The following is a 27,165-nucleotide window of genomic DNA, read 5'->3' as shown; positions in this document are numbered from 1 at the left end:
GAATGACTGGCAAATTCATTTTTCTGTTAAACATCTTTTGGTTATAAAGTCAAAATGCCCGAGTTACGACACCTTGTTTGTAATATAACTGGTGCATGTATGGAACAAGGTAAATTGTCTTAACATACTGTTTTAGAGATTGACTGTGGGTGAAGGATTTCACCCATCTGTCCATCTTCCTGTTTTTGATGTTGTAACAAGCACTGTAGAAAATGTACATTCCTATCAAGGCAGAGCTACAGTTGCATCAAAAACATCACAAGATATGTTATAGTCCTTCTTACTTTGGGAACCATTCTGAAAGCTTGTCTTACCCCAAATTAAAACTACATAACTGCCTCGCCCCCTGTTCATAATGAATAAAACAAACTAAACTCACCTACTTTCTTAATCTTCTTGCTAGTGATCTTTTCTCCCTGTGGAATAAGTACTATTTAGGGCCCCTAGTCTCTTATGCCAAAGTAATAATTTTGTTAGAAACCACTGTCCTCTGCATCTTGTGATTCCTCCTGGGCTGTATTTGTGGAAAAGCCTGTTCATAGATTTACCCTTCCTGCTCTGAGGAGTTTCCTCTGGTAGAAAATGAACAGAGTCCAGAATCTGCGAGGTTTTGAAGGATGCATTCTGACCACATAAGTTGTTTCTTCCAAAGCTTTGACAGGTCCTACAGTCAGGGAGTCTCACTCCTGGCCTTCTAGAGGAAAAGTATGGTAGCATAGATGCTAAGCTTCCCGCTTGCTTTTCTTGTGCTTGAAGAGAACACTTCACCTGTGTGAAGTGCTCTTATCATATTCAGGCCTCCGTAAGCAGAGCAGTCTTATTTTAGAACTCCAGTACAGAAAGCTGAACACGCCAGACCTTGGTCCCCATCCCTCTCCCCCGCCCCCCCCCCCCAAACCTGGTAGGTTTGAAAGACATCTAATTTCAGGCCCATTTTGACTAATAATGTAGCCTTCTGGGCGGCAGAAAAAAATCTGCTTGATTAAGATCGTCCATTTCAGTGTCAAATTAATGGCTGTTAGTACAATACTTCAAGCCGATGAGTAGCCGATAGTGGCCTCCAGCAAATATCTATCGCGTTTCTCTTGTGCTCATAAGGTGTGCTGGGCGCTGAACAAAATTTGTTAGAAATGGTCCTTGTCACCTAAGAGCTTACAATCTAAACTTATGGACACTAGACAGGGACAAATTAAGGGAGGCTCAGGCCTAGGTTTGGTGAGAACGACAGAAAGGAATAAGGACAGGATTTTTGCAGCCACGTCTGGCTTTTCAGAGACATCAGAATCACCACTGGGTCCTTTGCGGGCCCTAATGTCATAGACTTTGTGAAGTAGGTAAAATAAGAAGCCACCTCCATTCATTTTTCATCTTATGACTGCACTGGAGGACAGAGACGAACTAAGCCACAAAAATTTTGACAGATGGGTACAAATCCCCAACCTACCCTTGGAGGTGAGCAAGCCATTGACTTGGTCCTAGAAGATGCCTTTAGTATCAGGCTCTAGTGGCCAGTTTTCTGACCCTCTTTCGACTTGTGGCTTATCAACTCATTAACTTATTCCAAGTCCAAAAGGGGCTGAAAATGGCCCCCCTTTAATAGGATGGACTCTCCCTCATCTCCCTCATCCCCCATGCTGTGAATCCTGGCACAAAAACCCAAACATCATGGTCCACTCCCTGCCAGCTCTTGTCCAGCGGCAAGATCAGAGTAGACAACCCCTGGAGATACTGGATCCATGTTACATTGTAAGAACGATAGCAGTGTGGTGCAGTGGAATGAGCCCGGGTTTTGGAGTCAGAGGTCATGGGTTCAAATCCCGACTCTGCCAATTGTCAGCTGTGTGACTCTGGGCCTCAGTTACCTCATCTGTAAAATGGGGATGAAGACTGTGAGCCCCCTGTGGGACAACCTGATCACCTTGTAACCTCCCCAGTGCTTAGAACAGTGCTTTGCACATAGTAAGTGCTTAATAAATGCCATAGTTATTATTGTTACTATTAACAATGGTCTCCTGGCTTAAGAGTAGCTGGGACGGGGTTACAGCATAGAGTGTCCTATTAAGCCACGTATGGTGGTAACAGAAAGTTGATCCTTGCAGTGCCTTGATTTTCAGGCCCTCCACTAACTATCATTTAACAGAGGAACTGAAGTACCTGGTTTTGAGGAAAACTAAAACCTCCAGAAGCTGCTACTAAGTTTCCTCTTGCAGTTAGATATCTAGCCACTTTAGGTCCCTAGGGTTAGTCTTTGCCAAGTACTTTTTCAGTGCTTATTATTGTTACCATTATTATATTTAGCATTTACTATGTGTCAAGCACTGCCCTAAGCACTGGAGTAGATACAAGTTACTCAGGTTGGACACAGTCCCTGTCCCACAAGGGGCTTAGAGTCAAAGTAGGAGGGAGTAGGTTTGAATCCCCAGTTTACAGTTGAGGAAACCGAGGCACAGAGAAGTTAAGCGACTTGCCCAAGATCACATAGACGAGTGCTAGAACCAGGATTCGAATCCAGGTCCTCTGACTCCCAGTCCCGTGTTCTTTCCACTAGGCTATGTACATATTTCTCTACTTATTTATTTTACGTGTACATATCTATCCTATTTATTTTATTTTGTTGGTATGTTTGGTTTTGTTCTCTGTCTCCCCCTTCTAGACTGTGAGCCCACTGTTATGTAGGGACTGTCTCTATGTGTTGCCAATTTGTACTTCCCAAGCGCTTAGTACAGTGCTCTGCACATAGTAAGCGCTCAATAAATACGGTTGATGATGATGAAATAATTAGTTGTCATAGTATTAAGCACTGGGGTAGATACAGACTAATAAGGTAAAGTGCAGACCCTATCCCATGTGGAGCTCACAATTTGAGGAAGAACAGGTATCATAACTCCTCACAGTTTGGGAAACTGAGACCCAGAGGTGGTGTGTGAACCCGAGCAGGACAACAGACCAGTGGCATATCTGGGATTAGATTCCCAGACTTGTGGTCATTCCACTAGACCATGCTGTCTCATGAAAAGAGCTAAAGTTACTTGTTTTTTAGCTTGAGATCCAAGTCTATTTTGCAAGATTAGCACTTGCCCTTTCAGCCCAGAATTTGAGTCCCGCGGAGAATCAAGTATTTCACTTGTTCCCTTAATGGGCCTTGATGCCCCAAGTCCGTGTTCACAAAAAGCTTCTTCACCAAGGAGCAGCATATGGGAAGATAAGGGTTTTTTGGCTGTTTGGTTTTTTGTTTGTATAGTTTTTTTTGGTTGTTGACTGGGCGTTGGTGGGGATTTGTTTGCAGTTGCTCCTCAAGGCTTATTTTTGTGTGTGAGAAGCTGTGTCCTGCATAGGTGCCCCCAGCTCTCCTCTGATGTAATGATTCTAGTGATTTTGGTATTTGTTAAGCACTTACCATGTGCTAAGCACTGGAATAGATACATGAAAATCAGGTCCCACTTGGGGCTCATAAGCTAAGTAGTAGGGAGAACGATAGGTATTGAACCCCCATTTTACAGGTTAGTCAACGGAGGCACAAAAGTTAAGTGACTTGCCCAGTGTCACGCAGCAGATAAGTGGTGGTCATATTTATTGAGCATTGACTGTGCAGAGCACTGTACGAAATGCTTGAGAGAAAACCATATAACAGACACACTCCCTGCCCACAACAAGCTTACAGTCTAGGGGAGACAGATATTAATATAAATGGATATGTATAGAAATGCTGTGGAGCTGGGGGGGGGGCGGTTAATTAAAGGGAGCAGGTCAGGGCAATGCAGAAGGGAGTGGGAGGAAAAAAAAGTGCTTAGTCAAGGAAGGCCTTTTGGAGGAGATGTGCCTTCAATTCAGTTGTATTTATTGAGTGCTTACTGTGTGCAGTGTATTGTACTAGGGGCTTGGGGAAAGTACAATACAACAGAAAAGCTGTGGGAAGGGAATGTCACAGTTTATTGTTGTATTTTACTTTCCCAAGCCCCTAGTACAATGCTCTGCCTACAGTAAATTTACAGTCTAGGGGGCGGAGCCAGACATCAATGCAAATAAATACTACAGATATATACATGAGGGCTGTGGTGCTGGCAAGGGGGAAGAGCCAAGGGAACAAGTCAGGGTGACACAGAAGGGAGTGGGAGATGAGGAAAAGTGGGGCTTAGTCTGGTGAGGCCTCTTGGAGATGTGCCTTCAATAAGGCTTTGAAGCGGGGAAGAGTGGTTATCTGTCAGATTAGAGAGGGGAGGGTGTTACAGGCCAAAGGTAGGAATGAGCTAAGTGTCGGTGGTGAGACAGGCAAGATGGAAGCATAGTGAGAAGGTTAGCACTAGAGGACTGACATGTTCGGGCTGGATTGTAGGAGAGAAGCAAGGTGAGGTAGGAGGGGGTAAGGTGATGGAGTGCTTAAAGCCATCGGTAAGGAGTTTTTGTTTTTTGTTTGATACACAGGTAATGGTCAACCACTGGAGTTTTTTTTAGGAGTGGGGGGTGACGTCCCAAGCATTTTTGTAGAAAAATGATCCAGGCAGCAGAGTGAAATATGGACTGGAGTGGGGAGAGACAGGAGGTTGGGAGGTCAGCAAGGAGGCTCTCACAGTAATCCAGGCAGGATAGGATGAGTGATTGTATTAATGTGGTAGCAGTATAGATAGAGAGGAAGGGTTGGATTTTAGTGATGTGAAGGTGGGACTGACAGGACTTGGTGACAGATTGATTATGTGGGTTGTGTGACAGAGAAGTTAAGGAAAACGCCAAGGGCATAGGCGTGTTAGGAAGGAAGGTTGGTGCTGTCTACAGTGATGGGAAAGTCACGGGGAGGACAAAGTTTGGGTGGGAAAATAAGGAGCCTTGTTTTGGACATGTTAAGTTTGACGTGACAGGAAGACATCCAGGTAGAGATGTCCTGAAGGCATTAGGAGGTGCGAGACTGGAGAGAGGGAGAGAGATCAGGGCTTGAGATGAAGATTTTAATAAGGCTTTGAAGGTAGGGGGAATGTAATTGTCTGTCAGATATGATGAGGGAGGGCACTCCAGACCAGAGGTCAGGTGTTGGCGAGATAGACGAGATCAGGGTACAATGAGTAGTCTGGCATTAGAGGAGTGAAGTCTGCTGGCTGGGTTGTGGGATAATAATGAGGAGGGGTAGGAGTGGGCAAGGTGACTGAGTGCTTTAAAGCCAATAGTAAGGAGTTTCTGTTTGAGATGCAGAGCTGGAATTAGAATCCAGACCCTCAGGCCTGGAAGTCAGTGCTCTTTCCACTAGGCCACACTGATTCTCGGGTGTTCTCAGTAAGCCCCAGATTAAGGAAAAACCACATTGTAGGTATTGCCTCATCCTTCTGCTCAGATGGTGCTGCTGAGTCACAGCAAGATGGTATTCCTAAGTGTCAGTGAGTCAGTGCCTTGCACCCTGACTTGCCACTCAAGAAGTGAGCGTTGCTTAGACACCAGTGATAAGAGAAGATAGATGTTTCCCACCACCAGTAGCACAGGTGCCTGAGTTGTTCTTGCGGTAGTGGTGTTGGCTTGCACTGAGCCATCCACAGTCTCACCCAGTTCCTCTATCCCCAGTGGCATATGGGGTGAGGTGACTGGTAGGGAAAATGGGTGCATTTTATTTGGCACAAGTTAGAATATCTTCAAGGCCTCAACAGTAGCAGATGCCTCTGTGCCATCTTTGAATATAATATTCAGAGCAGCATAGCAGGAATCGGGATTTTATTTTCCTTCCTTAGGGAAATAAGAAATAAGAGAATGGTAGAAAAAAAAAATTATACTCCACACAACTAGGCCTCCCAGAGTTGGAAAAAGGGCAGGAGCATTTTCAGGTAAAGGCAGTTGTTTCGTGGGACAGGGCAGCTTCACCTAAGTCCCGTCTCCTGAGTCTGCCCTGTTTTCAGCAATTGTCTGGCCGCAAAACTGTCTCCGTCCATTGCCATTGGGGAAAAAGTTCATTGGGGAAAAGCCTTCTATAAGAGAAAGCATCCAAAACACCCCTCACCCATTTCCAGGAGGAGGCCTTACTCAGGCCACACAGCCTCACCCCATGTGTTGCTGCCCTGGGCTGTGAGTGATGGAGTCCTTTCTCATCTTCATTCGCACCCCCGTCAGAGGGGTAGTAATAATGATAAACTGTGGTATTTAAGTGCTTACTGTGTGCCAGGCACTGTATTAAGGGCTGGGGTGGATACAAGCAAATTGGGTTGGACACAGTCCCTGCCCCATATCGGGCTCAGTCTCATTCTCCATTTTACAGATGCCATAACTGAGACACAGAGAAGTAAAGCGATTTACCCAAGGTCTCAAAGCAGACAAGTGGTGGAGATGGGATTAGAACCCACAACCACCTAGCATCCAGGCCTGTGCTCTGTCTACTATGCCATGCTGCTTTGAGAGTGTGACACGGTGGGAAGAGGAAAAAGTGAAGTGCCCACCCTCTTGACCACCTCTGTGTGGAGCTGGGGAACTCCATTTCTCAGAAGCCCCTTTTTCTGGTGCAGTGGACGGCTGCAAGGAGGAATGACATATCCTGCTAACTGCCATCCTGTTGCGTGTGTCCAGTATTGTTGAGTGAGACTCTTTCCCACAATGGGTGTGCCAAGACGTGCGGGGTCACAAGGGACTCAGTATGGCCTAGTAGATAGAGCACGGGCTTGGGTGTCAAAAGTACCTGAGTTCTAATCCTGGCTCTGTCACTTTCCTGCTGTGAGACCTTGGACAGATCACTTCTCTGTGCCTGTTACCTCATCTGTAAAATGGGGATTAAGACTGAGCACCATGTGGGACACGGACTGTGTCCAGCTGATTTAGCTGTATCTACCAAGGCACTTAGTAAATGCTTAACGTATGTCATTTAAAAAAAAAAGCAGTAACAAATGTCAGTTGCAGGTAATGAGAGACTGGGGAAAGAGAAATAAAATGAGATGTTGAAGCTGTCACACTTCATGTTTGGCATAGGGCAGGGGAACCCAGAAGCCTCCCTTTTTCTTGATTAATCCTTGGAGAGTTAAAGGAAAACCGAGGAGACGTTACCTGGTATGCTGCCTGATCCTGGGTCTTCATCCCAAGTGCTTTTTGATGCCCAAGTGTTATATTTTACTCTCCCAAGCGCTTAATACAGTGCTCTGCACATAGCACTTAATAAATACGATTGACTGCATTTCCAGTGTGCCGAATCCAGACAGGCATCCCTCAATACCTTAACAGTGCATGTTCATCAATCAGTGGTATTTATTGAGTGCTTCCTCTGTGCAGAGCAGTGTACTAAGCGCTAGGGAGAGTACAATACAACAGAATTGGCGGCCATGTTCCTTGCCTATAACAAGAAATGTGAACGAAAATGTGCTCTTTGGGAGAATGGGTTGTACCTGTGTTCTTTCTCAGTGCTCAATACAGTGCTTAGCTCATGGTAAGCACTTAAATACTATTACCCTATGTCTTTGCTCCCACAGACTATTCAACTGTACCTACAAAGGAAATGTAGATGCCTGGCCTGGAACTCGGGTCCGGTCTTTTCATTCCATCGTATTTATTGAGCACTTACTGTGTGCAGAGCACTGTACTAAGCGCTTAGGTCTTGAAGTCAGGGTGACCATCTGCGTATACATCTCCACCATTTCACCTCACTTCACTCACCCTGGTGCATAGGTGCTTCAAAACAAAGTGATGCACATTGGACAGAAGCAAGAGGAAGGGAAAAGGAGGCTGAGAAGCCTCTGGACAGGCCTCAGGGCATTCCTGACTGTGGCTTTTGGGCATCCCGGTGGCAACAGACTCTACCAGTACCTGCACCCCAGCACAAATGATCTAACCCCCGACTTTTCTGTCGGTTGGTAAACTCGGGGAGTGCTGGTCTTTGGGGAGGCTAGCAATCACACCAATCTGTCTCTCCTCATCATGGTGGTCTCCAAGTACGCAGTTTTCTCCACCTCCACCACCACCTCCTTCCTCTTCCAGCCAGTCTGGGCACAGAGAGTGCTGCAGGAGGCTCTCTGCCAGCTGGTTCTGCAGTGAAGGGAGTTGGCCCCTCTGAGCACCAGCTGATCTGCTCTCCTGGAGATAGACCATATGGCATTGTCTCCTCGACCCCCTGTCTTCCCTCCTCCGTGCCCAGGCTGAGGGAGCTGCAGCGTAGTCGGGAGAAGTATCTCCTTGGCGCCTTCCGAGGCATCTCTGAACCCTAGAGAGGTTCAGAGCTATGCCTGGGGTGTCAGGAGCTTTGTGTCTTCCCAGACAATGACTGCTTTTCTTTTTTTAAAATATTGGCTTATTTGCGAAGGGGATGAAATCTCAGTGACTAAACTTGCACCAGCAGGAACAAACTGGGGAGGATGTTAGCCTCATAAGACCCCCTGAGGAGAGGGAAACTTAGCATTTGGGTTGGTGGGTGGAGCATCTTGGCACTGGCATATGTAGGTGCCACTCTAAACTGTGGCCAAAAGAACTGGGAACATTTATTTGTTGTTCTGTTTGTTTTTTAACATTTCTGGAATGCCTTATTCCCTGTAGAATACAGAGAGGAAGTTTTCTGGCAGGTGGATTGGAGAAGCCACAGTGCTGCTGCAGGAGACAGAGTAGTAATCTTGTCAGTTACCCCAGTTGTGGTAGGTGGAACAGTTGTAAACATTGAAGAGGCTACTCCAGCCCAGATGCAGTAGAACCAGCAGAAAGATCAAGAGACCTGCCTGGGCAGAGAAAGTTGTTGGTGGGAGGGTGAGACTCTTGGGGTACCTGTTGCTTTTGGGTTTTCTTAGTGGCTTGCTTGGTTTACAAACCTGTCCTCTCAGTGATTCAGACTTCAGATACGTTGATCATTTGGGTTTCTTGTGGGAATCACACACTCCCCAGACCTTCTTTCTTTTCTGCTTTTTTGTTGTTGTTGTTGAAGGGGAGACTGTCAGATGCTGAACATGTTGTATTTTTTTTTTAATGTAAATGTCTCTGCATGCGGGGAGAATCATAACAGAGGCCATGCTCTGTGGATGTAAGAGCAGGCACACACCTTAGACATGAATGACCTGTTTTGGATGTCACCGTGCCTTGTTCTCACCTGTCCCGCTTTCGACCCCTGTCCCACGTCATCCCCCTGGCCTGGAATGCCTTCCCTCCGAACATCCGCCAAGCTAGCTCTCTTCCTCCCTTCAAGGCCCTACTGAGAGCTCACCTCCTCCAGGAGGCCTTCCCAGACTGAGCCCCCTCCTTCCTCTCCTCCCCCTCCCCCTCCCCACAGCGCCTTTGCACATAGTAAGTGCTTAATAAATGCCATCATTATTATTATTATATATGTTTGTACGTATTTATTACTCTATTTTATTTGTACATATTGATTCTACTTTTATATATTCTATTATTTATTCTAATAATATTTTATATATTTAATATGTTTTGTTTTGTTCTCTGTCTCCCCCTTCTAGACTGTGAGCCCACTGTTGGGTAGGGACCGTCTCTATATGTTGCCAACTTGTACTTCCCAAGCGCTTAGTACAGTGCTCTGCACACAGTAAGCACTCAATAAATACGATTGAATGAATGAATGAGAATGGTACCCTACTCCTCATGAAGGGCCAAGGCCATCAGCTTCCAGTGGGGCTGCAGAAAGTCTCCTGTGAAGTCATGACTAATGGCTTCCGGAGCACTTCTGTTGTCCTTCCTCTTCTCCCTGCGCCTCAGGCCCTGTCATTTTCATCGTGACATGCAGTCTCAAACCCATCTGCAACATAATGCACTTCTCCAGTAGTTCAGGGATTTTTAATTTTTTAATTTTTTTTTGAAGGTTATCCATATTACTCAATGGTAAACAATGCGGAGTCAGTGAGGCACCAGGGCCAAGTTGAAGCAAAGAGATTATGCTAGCAGAATTGTGAAGCTTTGCGTTGGACTGCTAAATCAGGGCTGGAGCCAGCAGCTGGAGAGAGTCCAGGGCTAAAGTGTTTTTTGGGTTTGGGGGTGGGGAGGAACGGCAGAACTAAACAAACAGTCTGCTCTGTCTTTCTGTCGCTACAGCTATTGCCGAGAGGATTTCAGTGTTGAGCCTTCTGTCGGCTCTGCTGTAGCTCTGTGCTTGTTTATGCTGCTTCCGTGGCTCGGGTCTCTTCTTTTCTTTCTCTCGCTTTTTTTCTTTTTTCCCCTCCCCATAACGGCACCTTTTTTTCCTTCCTGTCGCCTGTGCCATCTCGGCTTCGGAGGGGAGAGCTCTCTTCTCCTACCTCCTTATTTTGTAAGAAATGATGCGGTTATATTGCACGGCTGAGTGATGTCACTGGCAGCACGGTAAGCATCAGCAGCCTGATCACATGCTGGCCCAGTCAGTAATGCAGACGGGATAGAAAGGTGGGGGGCGGGGGGACTGGATGTATGTATGGCAGTCATTCTACCGCTTACGCCCCCAAAAGTACCAAGGGCAGTGGCTTCAGAGTGCTGCCGGACTGGACCAGGAGCTGGAAGCTCTGGAAAACTACTTTTATTTTAATATATATATTAAAATATATATATATTTTTTTAAATACCTTAACTCTTAGGGCTTCTGTCTGTTCTTCCATCCAAAGCAGACTTCCCGGACTCTGAAGGATCAGTTGCAAGCAGGATGCTTTTCCCCACCTCTGCGCAAGATTCTTCCCGTGGTCTCCCGGATGCAAATGACCTGTGCCTTGGCCTCCAGTCTCTCAGCCTGACCGGGTGGGACAGACCTTGGAGCACCCAGGACTCTGATACTGCAGTACAGAGCAGCACACAATCTGGTAAGGGACTGCAACAGTTGGGTATCCCCTGTCTGGTCCGTGTCCCCCACCCCCACCTTAATAGAGAGCTCTTTTGCAGGAGGTAGATGGCTGTGAATTTGAATCGGAGGAAACAGACTGCAGAGATTTTTCTGAACCATACGCCCTGAAGTTGTAAATGTACTTTTGAGGGGCAAAGGGTGATCGGGTGGAGGTGTTTAAGAGCCACAGCGCTTGCTTAAATTGCTAGAAGTAACCCACGAGGGCCCAGATCCATCTTGGAGATGATGTAGCAAAATGCTTCTAGGTGGGGAGAAAAGGGGTTGAATATGTGGTGGTAACTTCGGGCTACTCACACGGGAGGCTTGGAAAGCTAAGGCTGGGAGCCGGCAGGTACTGGCCTCCTGAGTGAATAGGTAGGCTTACGGGCCAGTACCACCGAATGAACATGGATAGAGGTGAAATCTGCTGTGCGTTTGGAGTTTAACACAGGGAAGAGGGAAAGGAAGTCCACACCTTCTGCCGCTAGAGATGGCGTTATTCTGAGGTGGAGTAGGAGGGGAGAAGACTCACTTGCCAAGATGCTTTCTGTCGGCCTTTAAAATGAATGACCTGGTGCTTTCCTTGCCCTGCTAGCCCCTCCCCCCTTTTCCCTTCCCCATCTTCTTCCAAAAAGTTTGGAGGAGGGTTAACTCAATCCTGTTCTGAGAGAAAGCATGAGGAAAAATTCTTGAAAGGGCACAGGGTGCCAAGACAGCTTTAGGGATGACAGGGAGAAAACTGGTCCTATTTTTGTAGACCTAAAGTGAAACTTCCTTAAAGGCCTGGGTCATGGGAGTCAGAAATGGCTTTCACTAGCAGACTGCAAATATGGCAACAAAGTACTGGATTGTTGGAGTTTTTTTTTTTCCTGCCCTCCAAACCTATTAAGACACAGATCTTTTTTTAGAACACTTTGCAGAGCTTGGTGCCCTAGTATATGTGTCAGTGTTTATATAATTTTAATGCCCAGCTGTCTAGGTAAAACCCCAGTGGGTACTTCTGTTTTGGGGGGAGGGTGTCTTGAAATGGGGAGGGAGTTGAGGGATTATCCTATTGTGAAAAGAGTCTGGGAAAACTGAATCTGAGAATAATCATTAAAATAATGATAACATTGCTGATGGTATTAAACTTCAGATTCTGTGTTAGGTTGGCCCATTCATTCAGTCATATTTATTGAGCGCTTACTGTGTGCAGAGCACTGTACTAAGTGCTTGGGAAGTACAAATCGGTAACATATAGAGACTGTCCCTACCCAGCAGCGGGCTCACAGTCTAGAAGGGGGAGACAGACAACAAAAGAAAACATGTAGACGGGTGTCAAAATTGTCAGAACAAATAGAATTAAAAGCTATATGCACATCATTAACAAAATAAATAGTAAATATGTACAAGTAAAATAGAGTAATAAATCAGTACAAATATATATACAGGTGCTGTGGGGAGGAGAAGGAGGTTCGGGGAGGGATGGGGAGGAGGAGAGTAAAAAGGGGGCTCAGTCTGGGAAGGCCTCCTGGAGGAGGTGAGCTCCTAGTAGGGCTTTGAAGGGAGGAAGAGAGCTAGCTTGGCGGATGGGCAGAGGGAGGGCATTCCAGGCCAGGGGAAGGACGTGGGCTGGGGGTCGACGGCGGGACAGGCGAGAACGAGGTAAAATGAGGAGGTTAGCGGCAGAGGAGCGGAGGGTGCGGGCTGGGCTGGAGAAGGAGAGAAGGGAGGTGAGGTAGGAGGGGGCGAGGTGATGGCAATGCTTGGCATTTTTGACAGGGTTGGCATCTCACCCTGATTACCACAGAAACTCTCCTCCTTAAAGAAGTGGTTCTCAAATAGTATCTTGCCATGGGTGCCATTGTGGCCACCACAATGAAACACTTAGATAAATGATTTGTCACAGGTGGAGCCGCAAGCGCATGTTCCAGGTGAATCCATTTTGATTTCGTTGGCCACACCGGGGCTGTATGTGAGGGCAACTTAGCTGTCTGACATGCAGCCTTTCTGTGGTCTAGGCCTCTGGTTTTCCTGGTAGAGACCTTCCGGAACAAAAGATCCAGGAAGTCCCACACCTTCCCATAAATTGTCCATTCCGCACTCCCAATGCTGACACCTGCACAGGTGCTATATTCAGTTACCTGACCATCAGTTTTGTGTAGCTTACACCTGTGGGGCAGCCCAGGTAGAGACCTGCCTCATCTGTAGGGTGGTCACCTATATACTATCAAACAGTTACATAGACAACCCGCCCCTGGGAGAGACAGAAGGGAGGCGGGGAGGATGGAGGATTTATTTATATTGGTGTCTGTCTCCCCCTGTAGACTGTAAGTTCGTTGTGGGCAGGGAATGTGTCTATTATATTGTACTCTCCCAGGTGCTTAGTACAGTGCTCTGCACATAGCACTCAATAAATACAATTGACTGACTTATGGACCCCAATTGTCAGTCAGTTGTATTTATTGAGGGCTATGTGCAGAGCACTGTACTAAGCACCTGTAACAGTGCTTAGCACATAGTAAGCGTTTAACAAATATTATCATTATTATTATTATTATTATTATATGATCTGCTGTCTTTACTGCAAGTAAAGAGCAGAGCACAGCTTTCTATCCCAAAGCCCAGGGTGCAGTCTGCTTCTGTTCAAAAGCCACTTGTCCAGATCTGGGTCTTCTCCCCCAACCCTTTTCTGACAGTGGTTCGATTTCACTGGGGTTTTTTCCCCTTTGGCATTAGCGCTAGTTCTGCAGGGCTAATCTGGTTCTCATATTATAAGATGGTATCCAGCGGATAGCTCTTCCAAAAATAGGCCTGTAGTGGAGAATGTGCAGTTCATTGCAACTTCAGGGAGGGAACTGGTGGCCAAAGCAACTCGATATGTAGGTGGCAGGACTTGTAGGGTGGTGGTCAGGGGTGTATATGAGACGTGCACTTGAGGATTAAAGTTAGTCTCTCCGAAAATCCCAATTCCAACATCACAGATGTTAATTTCTTCCTGGCCTCCCCTTTGTTCTGAAAACCTGGGAATAAGCCTCGATTTCCTAACCCGCCCTCATCCTCCACACTCCTTGAAGAGTTCAGTCTCCAAGAGTGGGATGCGCAACTCCTACCAAGCAGCTGCTTTGCCAGATCTCTCACCCATGCCAATGAAGCAAGAACACGCCTGCCAGCCCACGTGGCTTTCCCAGCAGTGAGTCTAGTGAAACTTTGTGGAAAGTCATAGTTCTGAAAATGCTGGGGTTGCTTGGGCAACCTTCTGAGGCAGAGTAAGAGCAAATCCAGGGAGGAAGCACGGTGAGCCTGTGCTCTTGTTGGGGATACCGACTAGGGTGCGAAGCAGTGTGGTCTAGTGGAAAGAGCCCATGCCTGGGAGTCAGAGGACCTGGGTTCTAATCCTGGCTTGCCACTTACTGGCTATGTGACTGTGGACAAGTCACTTTATTTCTCTGTACCTCAGTTTCCTCATCCGCAAAGTGGGGATTGGGGATTCAAGTGGGGACCCTGGAATGCCCTTCCTCTGCTCATCTGCCAAGCTAGCTCTCGTCCTCCCTTCAAAGCCCTACTGAGAGCTCACTGCCTCCAGGAGGCCTTCCCATACTAAGCCCCCTTTTTCTGCTCCTCCTTCCCCTCCCCACAGCACCTGTATATATGTTTGTACAGATTTATTACTCTATTTTACTTGTACATATTTACTATTCTATTTTGTTAAATGATGTGCATCTAGCTTTATTTCTATTTATTCTGATGACTTGACACCCGTCGACATGTTTAGTTTTGTTGTCTGTCTCCCCCTTCTAGACTGTGAGCCAGTTGTTGGGTAGGGACCGTCTCTATATGTTGCCTACTTGTACTTCCCAAGCGCTTAGTACAGTGCTCTGCACACAGTAAGTGCTCAATAAATACGATTGAGTGAATGAATGAATACCTGTGCTCCCTCCTACCTAGAATGTGAGCCCCATGTGGGACCAGATTATTTTTTATGTACCCTAGCACTTAGTACAGGGTTTAGCACATAGTAAGCACTTAACAAATACCACAGTTGTTACTATTAAATCAGCTCTGCCTGGCCAGAAAGGGCAGTCAGACAGAGGACTTTCCCAACAAGCCTCAGCTTCCACCACCACCGTAGGCGTTTGCCTTTGAATCAGTTAATCAGTGGTATTTATTGAACACTTAATATGTGCAGAGCACTGTACTAAGCAGTGGAAGCAGCATGGAATAGTGGATAGATTCCGGGCCTGGGAATGAGAAGGTCATGGGTTCTAATTCATTCTGTAACCCCCCCCCCGTGGGACAACCTGATCCTCTTGTAACCTCCCCAGTGCTTAGAACAGTGCTTTGCACATAGTAAGCGCTTAATAAATGCCATCATTATTATTATTATTATTCAATTGTATTTATTGAGCGCTTACTGTGTGCATAGCACTGTACTAAGCGCTTGGGAAGTAAAAGTTGGCCACATATAGAGACGATCCCTACCCAACAGCAGGCTCACAGTCTAGAAGGGGGAGACAGCCAACAAAACATATTAACAAAATAAAATAACTCTGCAAACAGTAAGGACTCAGTAAAATCTACTGGATTGATTGAAAGGAGGCAGGGATCGGGGCCCTTGCTTCTGGAGTCAGTCAATCACATTTATTGAGTGCTTACTTTGTGCAGAGCACTGAACTAAGCGCTTGGTTCAGTTAGTGGACACCTTCCCTCCCCACAACAAGCTTCCAGTCTGGAAGGGGAGACAGAAATTAATATAATTCCAGCTCTAGCACTTGTTTGCTGTATGGCCTTGGGCAAATCACTTCATTTCTCTGTGCCTGTTACCTCATCTATAAAATGGGGATTAAGAATGTGAGCCGTGTGCAAGACAGGGACTGTATCTGACCCAATTTGCTTGTATCTACCCCAGCACTTAGTACAGTGCCTGGCACCTAGTAAGTGCTTAAGAAATACCATAATTATTACTATTATTATTATTATTAAGCACTTGGGAAAGTATAGTGCAACAGAATTAAGACACGTTCCCTGCCCATAACAAGCTTACAGTCCAGAGGGGGAGACAGACATAAATGGTGTAGTGGATCGAGCACAGGCCTGGGCATCAGAGGGTCATGAGTTCTAATCCTGGCTCTGCCACATCTCCTGTGTGGTTTTGGGCAAGTCACTTTACTTCTGTGTACCCCAGTTACCTCATCTGTAAAATGGGGATTGAGACTGTGAGCCCCATGTGAGACAGGAACTGTGTCCAACCCAATTTGCCTGTATCCTACCCAGTGCTTAGTACAGTGCATGGCACATAGTAAGCACTTAACAAAAGCCATTATTATTATTAATTTATAATATTTTGAACTTCAAAATTATGTATTGGGTGAAATTAGTGATGAACTTCATGTTGTCTGCAACCTCCTGAGGTTTAAAGCTTAAGGGCATCTGTTTGTAGCTGGATTTCTTGGGGCTCATGATCTGATTTCTGTGAATTGGGTAAAGAGCCTCTTATTTAGGGAATCTGGAGCTCTTTCTTTTGAAAGCCGTCTTCTGCGCCTTCTAGTGAGCCAGAATGATTGTCTCAACCCTATAAAGTGAAAATTCCACCACCTTCTGATCCTTTCTCGATTCAGTGCTTCTGGTCCTTTGGCCTCAGTGTCACTATCTAGTACAGCCTAGCCCACTTGCCAAGCTCTTTAGCACTGATTTGGGTGTAATGGGTTAGTCAGCTCAGGCGCTATCCACTTTGTGTGTAGAAGGTGTGGTACTGTGAGTTGATGCCATGTAATACTCCTTTTCTGATCCCATTTCTAGAGGACCTGGCTTATTTAGGACAAATGTTTCTCTCTGCTCACTGACTTAAACGAGCCTTCTAGAAACTTTCCTTGTGCCCAGGGCCCCTTACTGATGCTGAAGACATATCTTAAATCTGCCTCGTCCTCTCCAGCCACACTGCTGTCATGCTGATTCAAATATTCATTATCCCACCATGACTACCGTATCAGCCTCCTTTCTGCCTCCTATTTCTTCCCCACAGCAGTCCTTCCTTTACTCTCCTGCCCCAATCATTTTTCTAAAATACCATCCAATCCTTATCTCTCCACTCCTCAAGACCTGTAGTGGTTTCCCATCCACCTCCACACTGAACAGAAACTCCTCAGCATTGGTTTTAAAGCACACAATCAGTTCTCCCCCTTCTACTATACCTCACTGATTTCCTACTATGCACAGCCCATACACTTTGCCCCTGTAAAACCGATCTACTCACTGTAACTTAATCTCATCTATTCTGCCACCATCCCTTTGCCCAAATCCTCCCTCTGGCCTGGATCTCCCTTCCTATTCATAGCCATTGACTCCCACTCACCCTGTTAAGGTTATATCTCTTCCAAAAGGCCTTCCCTGTCTGTCCTCCCTTCATCACCTTTGCTCTTGGGTCTGTATCCCTTAAGCACTTAGATTTTTTTTCACCATACCCCCATAGCACTTCAATTATAAATGGTTATGTTCACATTTCAACGTTAGCCTCTTCCTCTAGTCTGTCAGCTCCTTGAAGGCAGGGATTGTACCTACCTACCGAAATAAATTGTCATCTGCCAAGATCTTAATCCAGAGCTGGGCATGCAGTAAGTGCTCAAATATCACTGATGAAGACCAGTCAGTCAGTCAGAGGTATTTAGTGTATGGAGCCCTGTGGTAACTGCTTGGGAGAGTAAACCAGAAGCAAGAGACACAGTCCTTGCCCTGAGGACTTGGAAATTAATAAGGGACCTAGGCAGATATATTTATGAATAGAGGGAGGATGAACAAGGATATAATGAGGAGGAGTGTCAGGACCAAATGACTGAATAAATTGTTGAGGCATAAGGACTGGGGATGTGGGTGAATAAATACAAGTGTTAAAAGTAGGTGGCAGTGGATGCAACTTGGAGTTCTGTGAATTAATCAGTGATGACTTCATGGAAGAAGTGGGATTTTGGGTCTTTTGAAGGTGGAGAGACTGGGCATATAAAAGGATAGGTGTGCCTTTCTGCACAGACCAGAAGGATGCGACACTCCCTTCTCCTGCTCCTCTCCTCCCTTACATCATCTGAAGGGTGTCAGAAGGGTGTCAGCGCATCTCAACGACTCAAGTCTTCTACATGTGGTCCCAGTTTCAGTGGGAAATAGCCATAGGCTGCAGGCCAGAAGTTAAGAACCAGAGCTTTGAAGACAATCCTCCAGGGTCTCTCAAGTGAAGAGGATTACCTTTGTAAGCAAAATTATAGCACCAAATTGTGTAGTCCATATAACTCTTCTTCCCTACCCCACCCCCCCACCTCCCCTTTGCAAAAAAGGAGGTGAGTGGACTTTGTGGGGGGGCTAATTTCAAGAAGATATCTTTGTAGACATCAAAGGACTTCAAGGAGAAATTCCATCCTTCTCCTCCTTTCCCCTCTCGCCTAATGAGTTAGGGATGACCCATTTTGTGTGTTTTTTTGGTTTTTGGTTTGTTTTTGTTTTTCCCCCCTGATGCTATGCATACAGCCAGAACTTCTAGCTAGTTTGACTCATTAGGACGCTGACTTGATGCAGCTGGGAGAACCTCCCAGGATCTGGCCTGCTGGGCCTGAATGGAACAAGAACTAGGTTGTCAGCATTTTATGGGAACTGCAACCCAGGTCCCTTCCAAAATAGCCTCTTCTGTATAAAGTCAGGTCCCCACCGCACTCCTGTTGCCCATACTGCAGTCCCCAAACTTGCTCTTTTTCTGTGACTATGGTACTACTTGCTTGAGAATTTCAGTGCTTACCACAGCAGGAAGTAGAGAACAAAACCCAGAATAGTAAAGCTGGCAAAACGAGATCTGACTTGGGCCAACACAACTAGCTGCCTCAACTGGAAACAAATTTGCCGCACCTCCTTTCCCTGGTCTTTGTCACCATTTGACGATATGGGTGCTTCTTATGGAAGGTCTGTTTCCCTGTGTAATGCAGGGAGTGGGACAGGTAGCTCTCCTTGTGGCTGGCTGTAGCTGCTTGGTCAATAGTGGAGTCACTGCAGCACAGATCTGCTTTTGCACCCTCGAACCTTCCAACTGCATCTGCTTCTAAGTTTGAACTAGGCCAACCAAGTCACCCAGGCTGATAAGTGATCTCTCAGTTGGCAACAGCCAAGGGCTTGAATAATGTGGCCTAGTGGCCATGGGCTTGGGAGTCGGAAGGACCTGGGTTCTAATCCTGGCTCTGGTACTTGACGGCTGTGTGACCTAGGGCAAGTCACTTCACTTCTCTGGGCTTCAGTTACCTCATCTGTAAAATGAGGATTAAGACAGTGAGCCCTGTGTGGGACATTGGACTTTGCCCAACCTGATCGGTACATGTGTACCCCGACGCATAAAATGGTGCTTGACACATAGTAAGTGCTTAAAATCATCCTTATTATTATTATTGTCATCAATCTAGTAGTAGGAGCTTGCTATGTGCCAAGCACTGTATTGAGCCCTGGTGTAGAGATGAGGCTCTCAGGCCAGACACCCTGTCCAGCATAGGCCCACAGCCCAAGTAGTGAGGAGAAGGGGTATTGACTCTTCATTTTTACAGATGACAAAACTGAGGCCCAGAGAAGTTGATTTCCCCACAGCAGGCAAGTAGCAGAGCCTGGATTAGAACCCAGACCTGTGTTCGTTCTTTCTTGTCCATGTTGCTTACCCCATGTGAAAATAAGATGCATTCACAAGAATCTCAGTTCAGAATATGGCCCACTGTATATCACACTGCCCAGGCTCACTTCTGTCAGGGCTGGTCTAAATAAAATACTGTAAATTAATATAAGGGATGGGTCAAACATGTCGACTGTGAGCATCCTGATTTTAGGGTTGCTGTTACTTGGCAGTAGGGCCAAAGGCTCATAAGCTACTAGGGCAGAAAGGTACTGTAAGGATCTGTAGGCTGTTGGGGTGGGTGATTCTCAAGCCTTGTCATTCCAGTCCTGTATACTGAGACCTCCTTGTCCCTGATCAGGATAGGGCTGACGTCTAGTTCAGCACCCAGTATTTCTTTGGGCATTTCATGTTTGTGCTACTGCTAGTCTGTAGGGTGCCAAGGTTCGGGGTGCCAAGAGATTTTTATTTATTTCCCCTGTGACTCTTCATATGCAGGTTTCTCTGCCCAGGCTGCCTTTTGCTGCTGAAAGTCATTCAGGGTTCCGAGAGCTAGTCCTCCGTCTACCTGCCTTATAAAGCTTTAGCATAATATTTGTGGTGTTGAGAGGGGATGAACCATTGATCTTTTTCCTTCCTCCTGGGAAAGGTGCTAAAAATGTAGATTGAAATCCTGATTCTGTGAGAGTGGTGGTATTGGTCAAGTATTGCGCATTCCCTCCAGACCAAGATGCCCTCAAAGTCAGCGCTGGGCCTGATGGACAGGGATGATGATAATATTATAGAGAAGCATTGTGGCTTAGTGGAAAGAGCACAGGTTTGGGAGTCAGAGGACATGGATTCTAATCCCGGTTCCGTCACTTGTCTGCTGTGTGACCTTGTTGGACAAGCCACTTAACTTCTTTTTGCCTCAGTTACTTCATCTGTAAAATGGGGGTTAATAATAACAGTGATATTTGTTAAGCGTTTACTATGTGCCAGGCATTGTACTAAGGGCTAACTGTGAGCCCCACGTGGCACAACCTGACTACCTTGTATCCACCCCAGTGCTTAATAATAATAATGATGGCATTTGTTAAACGCTTACTATGTGCCAAGCACTATTCTAAGCACTGCGGGGGGATACAAGGTAATCAGGTTGTCCCACACGGGACTCACAGTCTTAATTCCCATTTTACAGATGAGGTACCTGAGGCCCAGAGAAGTCAGCTGTGTGACTTTGGGCAAGTCACTTCACAAGTGACAGAGCTGGGAGTAGAACCCATGACCTCTGACTCCCAAGCCCGTGCTCTTTCCACTGAGCCCTGCTGCTTCTCTGCATTACTAATTATTAATGTAGTTATTATAAAGTTAATATAAGTTAATCTTTATTATTGTTAATAATTATAGTAATCACTTTGATATTTGTTAAGCACTTACTATGTGCCAGGCACTCTACCAAGTGCTGGGCTGGATGCAGGCAAATTGGGATAGACACACGTGGGGCTCACAGTCTCATTCAATGCTCAGGGTTATGAGAGCAGGGGCCTCCCCCTCCTCCAGGGAGAGCTGGCATAGCCTAGAAGCTCTAGCTTTGCAGAGGTGCAGACAGGAAGGGTAGCAGAGGAGAAATAGCATTCTTCCCTTAGGGATCAAACATTCCTCTATCGAGCAGACACTAGTATCCTTAAACTCAATTTGTCATCAGGGACTACTGCGTACATCTCTAGATGCGGGCGTGGTGGGAGGGTTGAATTGTTTTGGGAGCAGACCCTGAGCAGACAAAAGCTAGAGGGATGTTTGGGATGATGGAGGAAGAGGCCCTGAACAGGGGGTGTTCATAGCCAGTGCTGGCACAGGTGGGTACCTGGTGCTGAGAGTCCCGTCCACCTATATAGGCTGCAAGAGGGCTGCGTCGCCCATCTCTCCTGGCCTGCATCCCTCGCCAGTTCGACTTGACCACTCCGCGGTGTCCAAGTCCGAAAACCACAGCCATCCCGAGTTTAGCTTTAGGGCTCAGTGGCTTGGTATCTTAAGACCCCAGCCTGGAACTGCCCCCTCGGTTGCCGCTGCCAACGCCACCAGACACTGGGTAGCTTTGTGCTGCCGGAGAATGCTTTCAGAAGGTTCGAGCAGTGACTCAGCGATTAAAATCCCCAGGAGCTGGCAGAGGAGGGTGGAAGTGCCGAAAGTTAACAATCAGTCTAAAAATATTATTGCTGATTTGGTCTCCTGCAGTAGCCGTGTGCTCATATTAATAAGCTGGAATTCTGTTCCAGGCACGCCTTGCTACAATTTCACTAAAATCCTCCTGCAGCTTCTGCCAGGAGCTCGCCGCACACAAGAGGGAACAGCAGTGTCTCCGCTCAAGGGCTAGGTTTCTCTTAACCAAAGTCACCTCAAATGGAGATTGAGCTAGCGTTTAGCTGCTCTGACTTCAGCCGATTGGGAACTCTCGGCAAAGAGCAAGCTAAGGTTCTAGCTTGTGAGGATGGACAGTTTTCTGTCTGACTTGTCTTGAGGAGATGACAGTTTGTCACAGACTCTGGAACAGACTGCTTTCCTGCCCTTCCTCCTCCCCACTGCCATCTCCTCCGTTCTCTCCATCTTCTACTTTTTCCCTGCACTGAAACCACTCAGTAATCTTTGTGTCTTCTGTTCAGATTCTGTCAGGTAGCCTTGTTTACCTCTAAAGCTGTTTCCTTGGGGAGGGCCCACTTAGCCAGCAGTAGCAACTGCTGCTTTTAACAGAGGTAGAATTGAGCTACTGTTTTGTGGCAAGAGGGACCTGTTAATTTCATTCGCAGTAACCCATCCACATCCAGGACTTGAGTCAGGGAACCGTTGATTAATTGTGGGGAGAAAGGCTATGTTGCCAAAGTGAGCCCTTTTCTTCTACCTTTTCTGTGAAAGAGGGAGGTTAATGGGATGTGGTCTCACAACCTAAATCATTGCACTTCCCTTGCCACCTCCGCAGTGACCAGGTCCTCTTGAATCGTTCTGGTTTTAGGGCGGTGCCATGGATTCTGGGTGTAAAGCGGAAAGGTTATGGTGAGGCCCGGATTCTGAATTCCTAATCAATCAATGGTATTTAGTGAGCACTTACTGTGGGCAGACGCTACTAACCGCTTGGGGAAAGTACAATGCAATAGAGTTGGAGACATGATCCTTGCCCACAAGGATTTTGCAGTCCACAGACTGGGATTGAGAAGGTTCAGCTTCTCAGGAGAGAAATGTGAGCGTTCTAATCATCTCAAAAAATGCAACTGTGTACGTGTCTCAGCCCTAGTGCATAGCTGGAGGACTAGTGAAACTACAGCACGTTAGTTGTATTGACTGCTTACTGTGTGCAGAGCATTGTAAGTGCTTGGAAGAGAACAGTGTAACAGGCACATTTCCTGCCCACTATGAGTTTGCAGTCTAGAGGGTCTAGCATGTATGTGGCCCATGTCATCCTACACTAAGTACAGTCCCTGTAGCCTGTAAGATTTTTGTGGGCAGGGAACATGTCTACCAACTCTTATGTTGTATTCCCTCAAGTTCTTAGTACAGTGCTCTGCGCTCAGTAAATACCATGTATTACATTGCTGCCTAGAGTAAGAAAAATGGAAGATGAGGCATCTCTCCTTTGAACTAAGAGACTTTCCTGGCACAGCTGATTGGGCTGAGCAGAACAGCAGCCCTCAAGAACACCTGTTGAAAAATGCTGTTGATTGAGATGCTTTTGACTGCTGGAAGGAGTTTACCAAGAAATGCCACATATCCTTCACTCTAGAGAAAGAAGCCTCCCCATTCCTACTGATGATGAAGTTATTAGTAGTCTCTTCCATTTGGGAACGCTTGGAAAGCTTTTTACTTAACTTCTCTGTGCCTCAGTTACCTCATCTGTAAAATGGGGATTAAGACTGAGCCCCCGTGGGACAACCTAATCACCTTGTAACCTCCCCAGTGCTTAGAACAGTGCTTTGCACATCATTATTTTTATGCACTCTCCGCTGCTTAAAAATAATTCTGTAGTTGCCAAGAGGCCTGGCCTAATCTGTCAGGGAGTTGCATTGGTTAGAGCAAGGCAGTTAAACCAAGTTTTAATTCAATAGGATCTTGGTTAAGAGTTACCCTATGGGTGGAGAATGGGGAAAGTGAGATGCTACTAGGAAATGGCCCTCTCCTAGCATAAAAGAAATAGGGATGGGTCCCTTTAAAGTTAATGGGTTCAAAAGTGCTTTCATCTCTCCTGTCTCTCAGCTTGGTTGGGGCCAGCCTAATCCTAGTTAAATAGGCTGTGAACACCCTCCTGTATTGCACCTCTCAAAAACCCATCAGCTGCAGAGTCAGATAATGATAATAATAATTATGGTACTTAAGTCCTTACTATTTGCGAAGCACTGTTCAGAGCACTGGGGTAGGTGCAAGCTAATCAGGTTGGACACAGTTCCTGTCCCACATGAGGCTAGTACTCTTAATCCCCATTTTACAGATGAGAACTTGCCCAGGCTCACACAGCAGAGGTGACAGAGCCAGAATTAGAACCCAGGTCCTTCTGTCTCCCAGGCCCGTGTTCTATCCACTAAACGATACTGCTTCCCTCCCCTCCCCACAATTTTACTGTGCTTCCTCCCCAAGACCTTCCAGTCTATTTCCATTAAATTGATAGTTCTTACGTATTCCCTTGGAGCAGCTCCTATGCCCCACATCAAAGGACACCCCACAGGTCTTCACATGCTGCCGAGCTGGAGGGGGGCCATCTTTGCACTGTAACAGCCCAGGGACACAGTTGAAAATATGGACACTCAAAGAATTTTAGAGGAGAAGCCAGGGCTCTGTACTTGTGTGGAAACTGCAAGCACTTCCTAAAGGATCCTGGCTGGTGGGGTACAGGAGGAAATATACTGCTTGTGGTGCAGCATATGTGTGTTATGGGTGTGTGGGTTGGGGGCGGGGGGGTTCTAACTGAAATGGAGAACCCAAAGTTGAGCACATCTGTTGGGGGAATTGGGGGTGGTAATGGCCACCTTAGCAAGTGGGCAGACTTTCAAGGGATGTGGAAGAGATGACCAGCCAGCCACCAAATTCTACCTGTTTACCTGAGCAACTTCATGTAGAGGTCACTTTGAGGAAGTTCTGGGACAGTGGAATGATCTTAAGTCTGCAGTCTCATGGACAAACCAATGCTGCCATAAATAGCTAGCCTTGGCTTTCCTCCAATAGGAGACAAAAGTGTTAACAGCATTGTGGGTATTGCATTCAGTGGTGCTCCTCCTTGCAGTGGTTTTGATCAGCTGACATGGAGAAAGACCAAAAAGGGAAAGGAGTAACCTACTCCTCCCCCAAGAAAAAACAGTTTGTCTGGAATATGGCCGGGATTGGATTGAACTGGCCCCAACCAGTACATGGGAAGGAAAGAGTGAGAGCAACCCCAGAGCTCTCCCTGAGTACTAACCAGTGATGAGCCCAAAGGGCTAAAAGGGATCAGGGGAGAGGGTGTAATGTTGAACACTCATTTTCTGGCCCCAGTTACTGCATATCTAGGTATAAAACATGTTTCATCCAGATCCTTTAGTGTCCCACCAGGTCGCTGAGGTTGTACAAAGGCAAATGAGGTGTTTGCAAGGCTCTTCAGTTGATTTAAAATTTTCTCTTGGCATGGAGAACTTGTATTTTTAACTCCAAGCTCCATTAGGCTTTTTTGAAATGCTTGTGAAAGCCGTCCTCCATCACAATGGATTCTAGGAGCAAAGGCGTGTTTTGTCTTTAATGAGTTCCTTTCTTGGACCTATGCACGCTATTATGGCCCGTTCACTGTGGCCGAAATCACCCAGGGAATGGACACTACATTAATGTGGTGTTTACGTCTGAGTTCCAACTTTCACTGCCTGTCCCTGGAGTTGTGACTTGTGGTATAATTAGAGGTATAATTTCTGAAAGGGGAAAAATGGCAATTAAGTTCCTGAACAGTAAGCTTTCAATAAATAGCTTGGGTTGCAGTGGGGGGGCGGGTTGGAGAGGGTGTCTCTGGTTTTTTGTTGTTTTGTTTTTTCCTTTTGGCTCTGCCAGGTGAGATTTTGAGGCTATTGAGCAGTTTGTATAGGATGATCTTCGATTAACATTAATACCATGTGAAAAGATGTTATAAACTCTGCAGGGTAGGCAAGTCTCAGACCAAAGCTTTGTACTTAAAGGGTGAACCTCCCTCCAGAGTTGATTCCTGACAATGACAAAGTACTAGTGCTTGGGGAAAGGAGGTGACGACAGAATGGGGGTGGCAGAAGAGGGCATTGGCTACTGTGGGGAAGTGAGCCGAGCTCTGTTCTAGCTGTAGAAGCTTGTCTGCTTTCTCAATGGAGCCATTTATAGGGGTGTTCCCTGCCAGGCTCAATCAATTCTTGCAATCAGACTTCAAACCTTTTGGCAGCATCTTGTGCAGTGGCTGCTGCTTAGAATTTTGAAGCGTTCCCTCAGTTCCTCCTTAGTCTGCAGCGAGGAGAAGCAGGCCAAGACTTGGGGTGGCACTTGGATGGGTACGGTGAGCCGTCCACCATGGTTTTATCCCTTCCCGAGCCTCCCCAATCTTTCATCTTCTTGCTCCTATGGCTTCTTCCCCCTTCCCCTTTCTGGAATTGGGGACCTAAAGCAGGAAGGAACTTCGTGTGGGCAGGGAACATGCCTACCAATTCTATTGTATTGTTTAAAAAAAAAAAAGATGGTATTTGTTAAGCACTTATGTGCGAAGCACTGTTCCTAGCCCGGGGATGATACAAGGTGATCAAGTTGTCTCACGTGGGGCTCACAGTCTTAATCCCCATTTTACAGATGAGGTAACTGAGGCACAGAGAAATTAAGTGACGTGCCCAAAGTCACACAACTGACAAGTGGGATTAGAACCCATGACCTCTGACTCCCAAGCCCGTGCTCTTTCCACTGAGCCACACTGCTTCTCTAAAAAAAAAAAAAAAAAAAACCCAACATCCTTTGAGCTGGAATCAAACCAGCGACCTAAGAATTAGGATATTGTACTCTCCCAAGCACTTAGTTCAGTGCTTTGCATATGGTAAGGGCTCAATAAAAATCATAGAGTGGTAGATGGGTACTCCCTAGCCTTACTCTCCTTTCCAAGAACCTTCTGGGGAGAGGCTGATCCCAGAACTCTCCTTCTCTAACTACACCCCAGCTTGCACTTGTTATTCCTCTCAATCTAAATGTTCCATGCCCTGTTGTCATCCCTCCTACCTCCAACTTAATGTTCCTGCCCTGCCCTTTCAAATCTGCCAAACACCATTCTCCGCATCTTCAAAGCCCTGCTGGAACCTGCCTTCTCCAGGAAACTTTCCTCAGTGTATTTTCTTTTTCGTCTCCCTCTGGTCTCATCCTCCCTGCTTTCATCTCCAGGGTCCTGTGCCGATTAATGTGCTTTAAACACTCACGACCACCCATAGCACCCTCGTACATGTCAACCTGTACATATTAACTCCCTTCTCAAACCCCCTGTCCCCTTGCCTTTCATCTCTCTTTTCTCTAATGACCTGGCTACCTACTTTGTTGAGGTAAATTGAGTCTATCAGGCACGTTCTCCCTAAAATCTCCCCTGCCCTTCTTCAGTCCCTTCTTCAACACTCCCAACTTTCCCAGCAGTATCTCAAGAGGAGACCTGCCTTCTCTCAAAATCCTCCCCCTCCCTTCTTCCCTCCCTGACAGCCATCTTCAATTGTTCATTCTCCAAAGGCTTCTTCCCCACTGCTTCCAAACATGCCCGTGTCTCCCCATTCTAACAGGAAAAAAAAACCTCCATTGACCCCATGGCTCCCTCCAGTTATCACCCCCTCTCTCTCCTACTATTCCTCTCCAAACTCCTTGA

The 27,165-nt window shown here is 46.5% G+C and overlaps 1 protein-coding gene across 9 annotated transcripts in view; it reads left to right on the top strand.

Annotated features, from left to right (window-relative positions):
• The window catches only part of CPEB1 (cytoplasmic polyadenylation element binding protein 1), an 80,389-nt gene that overhangs the window by 23,692 nt on the left and 29,532 nt on the right, over positions 1 to 27,165 (top strand). For 5 of the 9 annotated variants that reach the window (XM_038746801.1, XM_038746800.1, XM_038746804.1 and 2 more), the window contains exon 3: positions 10,518 to 10,709. In XM_038746801.1, the coding sequence (XP_038602729.1) occupies positions 10,518 to 10,709 (192 nt within the window). Of the gene's footprint in view, positions 1 to 9,989; positions 10,243 to 10,517; positions 10,710 to 27,165 lie in introns of those variants that run through there. The other 4 variants (XM_038746802.1, XM_038746799.1, XM_038746806.1 and 1 more) reach the window with 3 other exon arrangements.

The sequence above is a fragment of the Tachyglossus aculeatus genome, chromosome 5 (genome assembly GCF_015852505.1).
Source record: "Tachyglossus aculeatus isolate mTacAcu1 chromosome 5, mTacAcu1.pri, whole genome shotgun sequence".
Classification (NCBI taxonomy): Eukaryota; Metazoa; Chordata; class Mammalia; order Monotremata; family Tachyglossidae; genus Tachyglossus; species Tachyglossus aculeatus.
Note: the sequence above shows the minus strand (reverse complement) of the source record. Positions and strands in the feature narration are given on the sequence as shown.